At 34.4% G+C, this 13,940-nt stretch overlaps 1 protein-coding gene across 7 annotated transcripts; it reads right to left on the reverse strand.

Annotated features, from left to right (window-relative positions):
* Nucleotides 1–1,168: 1,168 nt before the first annotated feature.
* LOC128263766 (forkhead box protein J1-B) lies at nucleotides 1,169–13,940 on the reverse strand. 7 transcript variants are annotated; one of them, XM_052998943.1, is made up of 5 exons: nucleotides 13,835–13,940; nucleotides 2,479–2,888; nucleotides 2,220–2,403; nucleotides 1,584–2,153; nucleotides 1,169–1,520 (listed from the first exon to the last, which is right to left on the reverse strand). In XM_052998943.1, the coding sequence occupies exons 2-5, from the start codon at nucleotides 2,874–2,876 to the stop codon at nucleotides 1,254–1,256; spliced, it is 1,419 nt and encodes a 472-aa protein (XP_052854903.1). In that variant the 5' UTR covers nucleotides 2,877–2,888; nucleotides 13,835–13,940; the 3' UTR covers nucleotides 1,169–1,253. The 7 variants fall into 7 exon arrangements, with proteins under 7 accessions (XP_052854903.1, XP_052854901.1, XP_052854898.1 ...); XM_052998941.1 differs by having other exon boundaries at nucleotides 13,765–13,880; XM_052998938.1 differs by lacking the exon at nucleotides 13,835–13,940 and adding an exon at nucleotides 7,799–7,888.

Consider the following 13,940-nt stretch of genomic DNA (forward strand, 5'->3'; position numbering starts at 1 on the left):
ATCTTACTTGGCACAAAATTAAAATGTAGTACTTTTTTCGTATGTATTTTGTATTAGTCCGTCTGTTCCTTTATTGCTTCTATTCTTTCTTTGTACTGACCTAAGTGCATCAACGTCTAAATAAAAAAAATAACAAAATTGCGTATTTATTTTACAACTCCTCACTGGCTACATAGGTTTCTTGAACAAAGGTTGCTCGGTTCTGCCAGGACACAGGTCTTGCGTTGGAATTCATATGGTCTGTCAATATATGGCTGCAACGATATAATATTAGTTTCACTTTGCTGTTATTTAAATCCCCTTGTATAGTCGACTTTTCCATTTCTGATTAAAAAATTATAAGCAAGCAACATGCGGCAATTGGGAGTTCTATGCATGCAGAGCCATCTCCAGCTGAGTATTCCAAAAGCATTTTCTATACATTCAACAGCACGGCTCAACCGATAGTTGAAGAAGCGCTCTGACCTTCCTAGATTTCTTCCGCTATACCGCTTTATACTTCTCTTATTCAATGGATAGTCTCCTCTTAAAAATAACGAAAGCCGCATACCATTATTGATCTAATGATGAGAAAACATTTACATTACTAAATCGACGAAGTCTTTTGCGAAAGTGTCTTTTCTTGAGATTTTGATACCCTTGCAGAGGGTATTATAATTTCAGTCAAAAGTTTGCACTGCAATGAAGGATACATTTCCGACCCTATAAAGTATATATATTCTTGATCAGCATCACTAAGAGAGTCGATTTAGACATGTCCGCCTGTCCGTCCGTTTCTACGCAAACTGGTCTATAAGTTTCCAGCTTTTTAACGCTCTATATACACTCAAACTAGATGGACATAATTTTTTTTGTCGACGATTTTTTAACGCAAACACCAATTATTGGAAATTTTCTTAATGGTAGCAGGAAATGTGATTTGACATAATATATCTTCAATTCTATTTCAAAAGTTTCAACTGAGATAGAAACAAAAGTATTCATAAAGTTACATTTCGAACCGAACCCGTTATAAAAAAAATGAATCCGGTTCGGTTCCGGTTCATTTACGAAATAAATCGTCGTTCCGGTTAATGGTTCGGTTCGTTTTAAAAAACATCCTAACCACTCCGGTTCACAGTAATCCAACTCCGTAGTGGTTCACAGACCTGGTATAAACACAGTATATCTAAAATTCGGCAGTCGCAACAGGATTCCTGTCCGCGTTCTGAAAAAAAAAACCGAGACTTTTGTGTGGAAATGTATTTGGATTTTTAATAGTGTGTAACACAAACATCAAGAAGGTTATCTAATAAGTCATCATTTCGAAACTGATATTGTTCTTCAATGTTCTCCGCTAGGGGTCGGAAGTTAGTGTAATCATAATTAATGGTTATATTGCATGGATGGCAAGGACTAGATATATCAGATGTTATATTTTGGTCTGCTATGGTCGTTGATGTCGGTGTGAGCACTGGTGTCATATCAGAGTAAATATTTATGTTGTTGAATGTACAAAAATCGTCTTCTCCGGAAATCTGCTGTAACGTATATCATTTATATTATCTTTAATTTTTATAATATAAACCTTTTGAAAATCTTACCGAGCTGGTACTGTCCAACTTGTTGGATATAAAACAGTTTAAGTCTTTAGGCTCCTTAATAAAACCTCCAGCGCCTGTTTTAATTTTTTCCAGTTCACATTTCATTTCAAAAATGTCCTCGTTAAGCATTGCTCGTAGCGGACAATTGTCAAATTGCATTTCGTTTACCTCAGCGATATTATTTTTTTTTATGGACTCGTCAAATTTAACTTCCGTGAACGGTGACGATAATTTTTGCAAGTGGCTTGTAACTGATATTTCTGACTGACTATTTGCTTTAGCCACCTTTGCAATTCTTGAGCAGTATGTCTGAGATAATTTCACATGCTGTTTGTTCGATAGCGGTTCACCCTCTGTTGAAATGTTTTGTATATTATGATGTGGAGTGAGTGAATAGTGGTATTTAGCGGTTGGATTTAGTTTTGGCTGACTTAGTTTTCTATTACGAATGCGCTTTTTGTCACACTTTTTCGGGTCAACTCCCAACTCCCAGTAACCACCTTTGCCCTTTTCCTCTCTTTTTCGGTTACGAAAGCAGTGGTGTAGTGATAAATTATGCCTTATGGAGTTCTTAAAAGAAATGTAAATGCATTATACGGGGGCATGTTTACTAAAAACCAAGTTTTAGGTACTTACATTCCATTTCTTTCGTACTCTGAAGAATGCAAACTTTGCCTCTATCCATGCACATATTTGTTGCAAAGTTACGCGACCATTCTTCAGCATAGCCATCCCAATTATATGTGAATAGTTGAAGGGCGGTTTCTCAGTCACGTCTGTCTCATACTTGCTTGCAAACTTTTCGTACTCAGTTAAATCCCTAAAAAACATTTTAAAATACATACTTTTTGGTATTACTTTTATACACTAGTGGAAAAATTCATTTTTGAATTACCTTTTAACTTTGTTAACAAATATCTCAAAGCGTTCCGATGGAGTTGGTCGTTTTGGTGTTGTTCTTTGTGTTTTAGACTCCAGAAATATTTTAGATTTCCTAACTGTGTTCTCCCCTCTTGTACAAATTAGTTGGATTTGGTTTCGTCGGATATTTGCGATATGAGGTACGGCTGTTTCTGAATTTTTGTTCGTAACCGATACTATATTAATATTTTCTCTTGCGTTTGACTCAATAGTTTTTGGCCAAGTTAAATTTTGATTTCGCAGAAGCCAGTTGAGGTTGGTTAGCTCGCGTTCTTCGTCGGAGTCCTCTGCTTCTTGAAGGGAAGGGCTCCCTGCTTCACATGACTTTATTAGAGTCTTGCTCCTAACTAATGAACCCTGACGGTCGGTCATTATCTATTTTTGCTGAAAAAACAAAAAATTTGAAGATTGAATATTAACATAACATTACGAAAATTGAGAAGCTATAAAAGCTGAGTACTTTTTATAATTTTTTGTATTGTTCGGCCCATTTTATTTCGGAATTCTGGATATTGAATTTGCGCAGCAGTTGATTCCTACGAAATTTTTGACCGTCATCTAGTGACGAAGGCACCGGTAGGCGTGCGCAAGAAGAATACTATAAATAGCCGCAGTATTCGAAGCCAGCTAAGAATAGTCCGATTTTAAAATTTTGTAAGAGTTTGTGCATACCAAGAGTTTTTGAAAGTCATTTGGTTTTGCAGAAATGGTGGTGAAATAAAAAACTTTTGTTCTACCACGTTTTGGAAAACCCGCCAGCTTAGCTAGATTTCACACGTTTACAACTTCTAACTTATATATTTTTTTGAAAACGCCATTATAGTCTAATTCGATTATGTAAAACTCATATTGGAATTAAAAGTGATATTATATTGTTATTGATATAAGCATTATTTTATCATTATTTTGTAGTCAGAGGACAGAATTGTGTTCTTCGGTTTTTTAATATACAAGTCATTTGGGTCCTGGGCCTGTACAAATTAAAAACAAGCAGCTTTGAAAAAAAAACATCGATATTAGTTCATATATGTTCAAAAACATTGAAGCTTTAATGATTTTCAGGTCAATTTTTGTATCATTTTTTTTAATAACACATGTTCCCATGGGAGCTTTATGATATATTCGTTCAATTTTAATCAAACTTAAAAAGAACTAACCAAACAATTGAAAAAAAGGAAAGTTATATTTTTTTTTCCTTTTTTTCAAGATTGTTCCAATAGGAGCTATATGATACAGTCGTTCGAACAGCTTAGATCCGACTTATATTTTACCTGCAATACATTTAAAACTGAAAGTTTAGTTTGTGTAGAAACGGCAAGGCGGCTAGATAGACTCTCATAGGGATGCTGACGCTACTGCTCTTAACAAAAGCCTATGATTTGCCTAAGTTTTTTTGGTGCACCCATTTAATGTCTAAAATCAATTTGGACATTAAACGCAACAACCAAAATTTAAGAAGCAATGCTAACATTTTTTATTTGGCAGATCGTCAGTAAGTAACTATTATTTCGAAATTACTTTCATAACTGAAAGTTTTGCAGATTTTTGCTATCTCACCGAATTGACAAAGATCTATTTCTTTTCCTTATTAAGAAAATTGGACCCGACTTAGGGCATCCCTGAATTACCTGTTATCCTTCGTTTTTTGGCAACCGGGTCGTATATTTTGTATTTTAAATTTTTTGCGTGAATCAGCTGCTTGGCACCAGTGTTGCAAACTTTTCATAAGTAGTGTTCGGGTCCAAAGTTGCCTTAAAAGTTGTCTTTATGTTTCTAAGGCTTAGTATTCAGGCTACTAAAATTGCTCCCGAAACAAAACACTTCATTTAAAACAAGAAAGGAAGCAAACTTCGTCAAGCCGAAGTTCATATACCCTTGCAGCTATTGCAAGAATTAAATATTTTTGAAAACATTAAAATAATGATTTACTTGCGTATATTTTTAAAAACATTGAAGCTATTATGATTTGCAGCCCAATTATTACATAGTTATTTTATATATTTTTATTATTTCGTCCGATCCGACTCGTTCCGACTTATATACTACCTGCAATAGAAAGACAACTTTTGGGAAAGTTTCATTCAGATAGCTTTAAAACTGAAAGACTAGTTTGCGTAGAAACGGACGGACAAAAGGACGGACATGGCTAGATCGACTCGCCTAGTGATGCTGGTCAAGAATATAAATTTTGGTTTTGGTCTTTGGACAGCGGTGCAGGCTACCAAAGGCCAATTACTAAAAACATTGCTCAATAAATAATTAATTGAGCTATCGACTGTTATCGATTGTCAACCGCGGGTCTCTGCTTTGGTTTAAGTTCAAAACAAAATTTGAAAAGTCAAAAGCGCGCTATTTCTTTCGTTACTGATGACCACATACAAGTACTATTAATCATTTGCGTTAGAAGTCATGGCGCAGTTTGGGACCTCACTAATTCGAAACAAAGTGACAAAACCGCGGTCAGAGAGGATTGGGAAGTCATAGCCGACACTTTGGATAAAACTGGTAAGCTTATATAAATTGTGTGCTATGGTTTTTTCAATAGCCAAGAAATACAGGACGACTCATGGTCGTGATTTTGAGGTACTCTTGTATTGTAACTAGGTTTTGGAGCTTTGCTGTCTGATACCAAAATAAAACACCTCTTGACGTGGTAAAATTAAATTAAATCTGATATCCCAAAATTTGTTGCCCAAACAAACATTTAAAATGAATTGGGGGAGCCCAAACATTGCTTATGGCAGAGCAAACACCAATACCAATGCAGTGAAGGACACACACATTGGTAAGAGAGTTTTTTTCATTTCACTTAAAAAAAATTATAGTGACATTGTCAATGAGGGGAAAAATTATTGCATGTACAAAGCAATTTTTCTGTAAAAAAGAAGTTCGGCGCTGCGATGTACAAGTATATGACTTTGCTATTCCGATATCAATGAGCATTCTAACGACAAAAGAGCAAAAAGAACAAGAGCAATGGGCTTGGGCACCCCTGCAATACATCGAATAAGGCTAGCCACAACACTGTACAAGTATACGGTTGTGGTCGACTCAACCCCTGTAACACCCTCTATAAACAAAACACAACTTTGCAAAATCATACAAGTATGTAGGTTAAATAAGAAGTGAACATTTATTTTTTATTTATACTTTTGGTGGAGCAGGAGCCTGGCCGAGAGGAAACTAAAAATTGTCAATATTTATTTATGGTTTTAATCCTGGATTTTTAGGCTGTTTACCACAACTTCGGAATTTTCGTTCAGAAATTGAGAATTTGAGTTCAAATTTTACCTAAGTACTCACATGGAGGATATTTTTTTTTATTTGGACGTTGAATGACACCAAGCGTGATTGCTACGCGCGGACCCCAGGGGGCGTGTAAAACGAGATCGCGAGAGGTTAAAGAAAAGGGACAATGGAGGAACGGACGGACTTATTAAACAAAATACTTACGAAACAAAATACTACATACTAAATTCGTGCTAAGTAGGATCTGACTAATGCTTTCAAAATTGGTAAGGATTCGGTAGAAGAGATGATGTGATCGAGTTTGTTATAGTCATTACATAGTACACTAGAAGGTTCATGCATATCATAGTTTGATCGACAACGGTTTGAAATAAGAGGAATATAGTTCCTAATAATTCTATTTGGCACAGAGAAATGTGGGCGACCCAGTAACTCGGGACTCTCCACTTCCCCGTGAATAAGTTTGCGAATAAAAGTGATACCAAGCATTGTTTTACGATTGGATAAAGTTGTCTACTTGAATATGATAGGATTAGGTTTGCATCCCAATTAATTAATTGATACTTATGTTAAGAAAACATACGTAAATTGAAAACATGTGTGCATAATTTTTGGTTTGAGTAGAAATGTTCTCATAATGAGAAATAAATGTTTAATAATCCGTGGACCAGCGATTTGAGATGTCCGGACCTGAAAGTATCGAGTTGTGTGATTCGTTTTTTTTTTATCGTTTTCTTTTTATTTTTTAATGCTTTTCTAGCTGTTTACAATTTTTGAAAATTACCTCGAATTTATTTCATAAAACTTGAATTTGATTTTTTTAAGAAAGTAGTTTTACCTCTTTTGATCACTGACAAATTGTCAAGCAGAGAGGCTGAGTGCAATATACTTGATTGATAATCCCTATGCAAAAATAAATTATTAAAAAAATTATTTTTAAAATTAAGAGCCCAAATATGTTGCGGTTATTTCAACATTCTCTCATATATGCAATACAACTGTTTTCTAAGCAAAGATATTAAAAGTTTAAGACAAAGATTTAGCAAATCTAGTAAAATACCAATATCGACAATTTGTACCAATCAATTGTAATCACAGTAAATTTCTTAAATAAAATCTGGGAGGTAACAGTTTAAGCACTCGATTCGCATTAAGCAAAATAATCTCGACCAAACATCAACATTTTATTTTTTAATAATTTTATTTACGTTTTAACATGCCATTTCCAATTCGAAACCATCAGAAAAGATAAAAAATAGGGTAAATAATTTTATTTACCCTATTTGAAGCCTAGACAGCTAGTCCTTTGTGAGAAAGTGAACTCTACGACACACATTTGAACTACCTGCCCAAAAGGAACTAGAACAGAGTTGTTAAGGAACCTTGCATCATTTAATATGTTAAGTTTCGGTATCTGCCAAGCCAAAGATTATGAAGAAGTGGACCTTACTAAAAGATTTAAATTACTATTATTGGCTCTTGAAAAGTGTTACGCAATTAGTGTGTTCATGGGACGAAGACAATTGAACGCCATATTGAAACAACTCACTATAAGGACCGGGAGCACTTTTGTTAGTGACTCACTAATGTGGCTTACTTTATTATTATTATAACTACAATTACTCTTGTTTAAACATATTTAACACTTTAAAGTTAAACACTATTCCTTATACTTATCTGCTATACGATTACAATCAATTGGAACAGGTATAATACTTTTTTTTAGCTGAAACAACTTTTTTGTTTAACTCTTTCCGACGAACTGCTTGAGGTATACTGCACGGCTACTCTCTGCCGTTGCACCTGTGCTTTTGGTCTATGAGCAACCCTCATTTTTCTACAATACCACAAAATAATTATACGAGGTTAGGCTAGTTCTCTCGGCCTTATAGGGTCGAAGTGGACGGTGCTCAAATTCGCTTTAGATTTTAATTTGGTCGGTTGCAGGTCCCGAGCCGACTATTACCGACGAAATAGCGTCCACAAATACCCCGATTACCGAAAAGGTCACAGCAACAACCCTATTTTACCAAACATTTATTTACCTTTGAGCTGGATATAGACGAGTACTATATCCACCACTTTCTTGTCCAATATTTTAGCCATTTACATTATTATCCTTATTACACCCTGGAAATAAAACTGTTACTACAGTCTTTGGTTAGTGCAAATCATGTATTGAATTTGAGATAATATTTTATGTCGAGTATTGGTATACTGTATAGACCCGCAGAATTAAAAACGAGTGATAGTTATGATGTGCATACCATGACAATACGAGAAATAGCAATAAAAGCCAGTGAAAATCTGCCAAGTGGGCCACCTAAAACTAAAAGGACCCACATTCTTGGAAGTTTTTGGCTTTTTGGGCTCACACCAACAAAAAAGATTACTTTTGGGCCGGTTTTAAGAATTTTAAAATTTTACGGAAGTTATAGGGGATTAAAAAGTCATCTTTGGTCACTGATTGGTAGGAGCTATCTTGGTGATTTCTTCAGCAATTACTGCTTAAATATATTTCATTGGTATAAATAAACTTAATTTTTAAAAAATATTTTTTAATTTTTAGATAACATTTTTTTGAAATGGCTTTTTTGAAAGTGAACATTATGAATGAACATTATGAAATGTCAGCACTCGGCAACAGTCAGCAGCAGTCGGTTTTTTCAATTTTTGCATGGGAAATGTGTTTCTCAAATCATGGTCAATTAGGTAACAAATGGAAGGACCCTATAAACTATGTTTATCTATTTATTAATCCCCTAAAAACCTATAAAGTATATTTATTTTTGAAAACTTAAACGGTATATTAAATTCAGAAAAAAGTATGTAATATTTAAAAAAAGGTAGAAGGACCCTTCAAATTATACATATTTAATTATTTATTTATCCAACCCTTCAAAGTATATTAATTCTTGATCAGGATCAAGATCTAGCCATGTCCGTCTGTCTGCTCCTCTACTATATAAGCTAGAGATTAAGGACTTGACATGCAGATTGTAGTAATTCTTTCGCAGTGCAAATTTTATTTCAAAACGTGACCGCGCCCACTATAACGGCGTGTTTTGGTGTTTGGAGTTTTGCTTTGGTGAGGAATATCTTTGTGTTCATGTTTTATCATTCAAAATAGATATGAAAGAGATGAGTAATTGAGCTTTATAAACATCGATAAACAAAAAAAATGTTTAAGGGGGTGTTCTGGCTTATAAGCCCGAATTTTGGGCATTTTTTCAAGTTAGATCAAAATAATGAAAAACATTTTTAATATAGAAGGAAGAATTTTAATGATGAGAAAAAATGTCGTCATCCGAGGAATAAACGCCCAAATGAAACAGTGAAGGACCTTTTAGCTACGAAACTTATTTTCAAGAACTTTGTAGAATACGTTAATGTTCATGATATCTTTGAAATACGGGAGAACTAGTGCCTATTTTCCAGATCATCATTTACACGGGGTGATTACAAAGCGGCCTCAATCAATGCTGTAAATTTGAAAAAATGCAAAACAGAATGGTCATTAAAATCGCCACTTATGAGAAGAACTGTTTTCTCGTCCCGCGCTTCTTAAACTGTAACAAAGAGCAAAAAGATTATGAGGATCTGTACAGCATTCTGCAGCAGAGTGGAGAGGAGAACGTTATGGTAATTGGTGATTTAACGGAAGAATTGGCGACCAACAGATAATCACCGAGGGACTTATGACAGGACGCGAATGGTTAAAAAACTTTAAAATTTTCTTAGACTTAATGTTAATGTCACAACCTCACAGTTGTAAACGGAAAATCAATTAGCGGTGAAAATGGAGAGTACACGTTTCTTAAGGGGGATTGACTATTGTATGATACAAGACTTATAGGTAGAATTCCAAGATTTCCGTGATCACTTTCCTCTAGTGATAAGACGCAACATATACGCGACACCCAAAACCATCGCACTCAACAATAAAACATTACCCCAACTAAAATGCAACCCAAGGCGTGCGGATTAATATAGGAGAGAACTAGACTTTGAGCTTGCCAAGGAGGAGAAAATGTAACGAACCCAAATCCGAGGGAAATAAATTATCTAGCTGGGTGTGTATTTAGAGCAGAAAACTGCAAAAGTCGAGCAGGATATGTGTCGAGCCACAAACAAACATGGTTTTATGCTTGTTGCGAGAAAGCTCGGAAAGCATCCTTAAATTCCCTTAAAGCGACCAAAACGTAAAATAGCACAGACGCCAGAACAGCTTACCGGATAGCCAATAAGGATTATAAAAATCTATGTAAGGACAAGCATACACAATACTTCAGAAATTTACAATTTACTATTTGTGAGCCTTGCGGGGAGAATAAACGCATTTTCGTCGAGGAAACCAGTCCAGGGGATCCTGTGGAAATGACAGCCTACTTCTTAAGACTGCTATGTGGAAATCAAACGTACCATTTGTCATTTGCTCTACCACGGTGTACAAAGCGACAAAGAAGCGACTTACTATTTCGGTCAATAAAACCATACACAATACGAGGCTCAGGCAGGATTCCGCAAAGGCTATAGCTTTTTTCCTTTAAGAAGCATTGCCAGATCGTGTCTTGAAAGTAAAAGGAAGCACTTTTGTTTTTTATCGACTTCCGAGCAGCCTTTGATACAATAAATAGAAGGGCGTTGATCTATAAACTCAGCAACTATAATATGTCATCTAAAATGATTGAAAAAAAAAAATTATGTATAAGGAGAGTAGGACTACTGCTTGGTGCGAAAACAAGTACTTGGATTGGTTCAAAACTAACATGGGAGTAAAAAAAGAATGTATTTTGAGCCCACTTCTATTTTCCTTATATATTATATATATGATATGCAAAATTATTTGAGTGGAGGAGCACAGTTGGTGGCCGTTAACTACAAAATCAAAATGTATGCCGACGACATGGTACATGGAGGAATTGCAGAAAATGAAAAACCAGTCTACCGACTTCTGCGCACAATAGGGATTGGAAATCAACCACGACAAGTCAAAAATCATGGTAATACGGGATGGTAGAGGCAAAACTAAGAATGCAATGTTTCCTTAAGGGGCTTAGCCAGGGTAACCCACGAAAAAATAGGCAATTTTTGAATTTTTTTTAAGAAAGTACCTAATAGATTGTTTTGAAATTTTTTTAATTTTCAACTTTAATTTAAGGTTTTTGTTTTACAAAAACATATAGAATTAATGGGACTATGGGCTGTCTGTCAATGCTCCAAAAATAGTACTCCAACTGCTGGCATGATTCAAAAAGATTATTAAAGCTAAATATACTTCCCCTGCAATGACCTACGATTTTTAAGAAGTATCAAATATTAACGAAATGGCCTCGGTTTGAATCGTTTTTTAGGCTAAACAAGAAAGGAATCAAATCGGCAAGCCGAAATTCATATACCTCTGCAGCTATTGCAAAAATGCAATATTCTTGAAAACATTTAAATTTTGTAGCTATGATGATTTCCGGCTCAATTCTTCGATCGTTTCTATGGCAGCTATACGATATTGTTTTCCGTAATTCTAACATATCAAATATCATAAAAAATTAAATATAGAGAAGTTTATTTTTTTATATTTTTTTTTATACATGATATAGTTGTCCGGTTTTGATGAAATTTAAAACGTAATTCTGAAATATTTAAACATTACTATATTTTGAAGATCTAAACACGGCCTTTTTTTGAAGACCCCACTCCATCGGCCTATATTTCGGCGAATTTTGTTTTTTCATTTTTTTCTATTTTTATATTCTCAAAATGTCAACAAAAAATATATTAAAAATGTTTTTTAAAAAAGTATTAGTAGTTTTTAATTTTGAAAAAAAAATTATTTGGCTTTGCACTTAGCTATAGACTTAGTATTAGTTTATAAACAATTGTTTACATTTCTTTATTAATAGCATTTGAAAGTACCCTTCCATTAGTTAAGCTCTTTATTTTAGAGCAGCGGTTTATAAGGTATATTGTCCGATCATGAGAAATGCGATTGGAACCAAAATGAATTGTTTTGACTTTCGAGGGGATTGCGCTCATGCAAATAATATGAGCATTGATCATCTTGAACGTGGGGTTGGTAACCAAGACGTAGCGTTTCAAATCTCGACCGGAAAAAAGGCTCACTTTTTGTATCGAGTAGACTTCCTTTAAAGAATTTGATTTTTCCAAAATGTAATCCAGTTGTTTGTAGAGCATTCTGGACTCACTTCTTCGAACTTCTGCTTCGTTCTTCGTTATTAAACGACAAATTCTGACATAGAATTCGATGTCGTTTTCCTGATAGAGTCGATCATTCTTTGTGATTGTGTGCTTCTCCGACTCTCTCTTTGTTGAGGGAGGTGTAATATTTTTCTAATATATCTAAAGTGTGTTTCTACACTAATAGAAAATAAATTCCCAAAATTTAGAAATCTCGCCTTTAAATCGGCTAGTCTTTGAATCAATGACGAAAATTTCTTAATTCAAGAAAAAATTTAATTAAAATTGGAAATCCTTTCTGATTGTAAACTTTTAAGAAAACAACTTTCTTAAAAATAGGAAAAAGACTTAATTTTGTTTTTTTTTTCGGACGACAACAGCAACAACAACTGTTTAGTTTTTAAAGGTGAATTTGCCTTTGAGTTCCATAGAGCAATATCCTTCAAAAATAGAAAACCAGCCTTTGACTTACTAAAGCAATTCGAAAGAAAAAGAACGGTAAAATACGAAGTCAACGATGTCAACAATGAAACACGAAAATCACTCACGTGTCCTAATTTGCTTAGCTAAGTTAAGGCAGACAAAAAACTTAAGGGAATTATCTAAAATGATAACAACTTTTGCAACCTTGCAGAGGGTATTATAATTTCAGTCAGAAGTTTGCAACGCAGTGAAAGAGATGTCTGTCCGTCCGTCCGTTCGACTGTCCCTCCGTTTTTACGCAAACTAGTCCCTCAGTTTTAATCTGCATGAAACATTCATAAAAGTTGTCTTTCTATTGCAGGTAGTATATAAGTCGGAACGAGCCGGATCGGACGACTATAGCATATAGCTCCCATAGGAACAATCGGAAAAATAAATGAAAAAAATTATAACTTTGAACATTTATTTTTTAGTTCTTCGACACATAGTAATGGTTAAATATTTCAGAATTACTGTTTAAATTTCATCAAAATCGGACGACTATAACATAAAGCTCCCATGGGAACAATAAATATATTAAAAAAAAAATTTAAAAAAATTTAACTCTTTTAATTTGTAATTTTTTTTTAATTCTTTTTGATTTTTTAATTGATTGACAGTTCAGCATTAGGCTTTTAATTTTATTAAAATCGGAAAACGATATCATATAGCTGCCATAGAAACTCAAATAATTGAGCTGCAAATCATGATAACTTCAATGCTTTTAAACATATACGCAAGTTAATCATAATTTTAATGTTTTTAAGAATATTAATATATTAATTGCAATAGCTGCAAGGGTATAGAAACTTCGGCTTGCCGAAGTTTGCTTCCTTTCTTGTTTGTATTAAAAAGTTGCTTTAATCTTTCTGATTTAACCTATTTTCATATTTTTGTTGTAGACACTTTTGATTTTAAATATATTTTGTTTTATTATAGAGGGTATTATTATCGTAGAGGATATTCTAATTTCAGTCAGAAGTTTGCAACACAGTGAAAGAGACATCTCCGACCCTATAAAGTATATATATTCTTGATCAGCATCACTAGGAGAGTCGATCTAGCCATGTCCGTCTGTCAATACCCTCTACGAGGGTATAAAAACAATAGAGAACCGAGGAACTAGTTCCCTGAGGAACTCCCCTAGTTAATTCTTAAAAGCTGGACATAGAACTCCCAGATACCACCGATTCTTGTCTGCCAGCAAGATATGATGTAAGAAAATGCACAGCAGTATCTATAAGGGTATACAGATTTTATAGGTAACTACTAAGAATGTAGTGGTTCACCGAGTCAAATACTTTGTTAGGGTCAAGAACAGTTTGGAAAGTTCCACAATTACTGTTGCACTTACACAATAAATATTTAATTGCACTGTCTTCAGGATGTTTGCATTTGATTTTACATTTAAGATAACTACTCACATATGTATATGGCTACCTCACCAGAATGACAAACGCGATCACAACGGTGTAAGACATAACCATCACAAGCTGCCAGCAAGTCATTCATATCAGTAATGACCTCAGA

Source organism: Drosophila gunungcola, unplaced genomic scaffold, assembly GCF_025200985.1.
Source record: "Drosophila gunungcola strain Sukarami unplaced genomic scaffold, Dgunungcola_SK_2 000018F, whole genome shotgun sequence".
Lineage (NCBI taxonomy): Eukaryota > Metazoa > Arthropoda > Insecta > Diptera > Drosophilidae > Drosophila > Drosophila gunungcola.

What these genes read in the sequence shown, in the direction of transcription:
- LOC128263766 (XM_052998943.1), bottom strand. Translation starts at nt 2,876, where the DNA reads ATGACCGACCGTCAGGGTTCATTAGTTAGGAGCAAGACTCTAATAAAG. An exon ending in GAGTACGAAAGAAATGGAAT is followed by an intron (nt 2,154 to 2,219) that starts GTAAGTACCTAA and finishes ATTTCTTTTAAG; the next exon opens with AACTCCATAAGGCATAATTT. An exon ending in AGTTGGACAGTACCAGCTCG is followed by an intron (nt 1,521 to 1,583) that starts GTAAGATTTTCA and finishes TATACGTTACAG; the next exon opens with CAGATTTCCGGAGAAGACGA.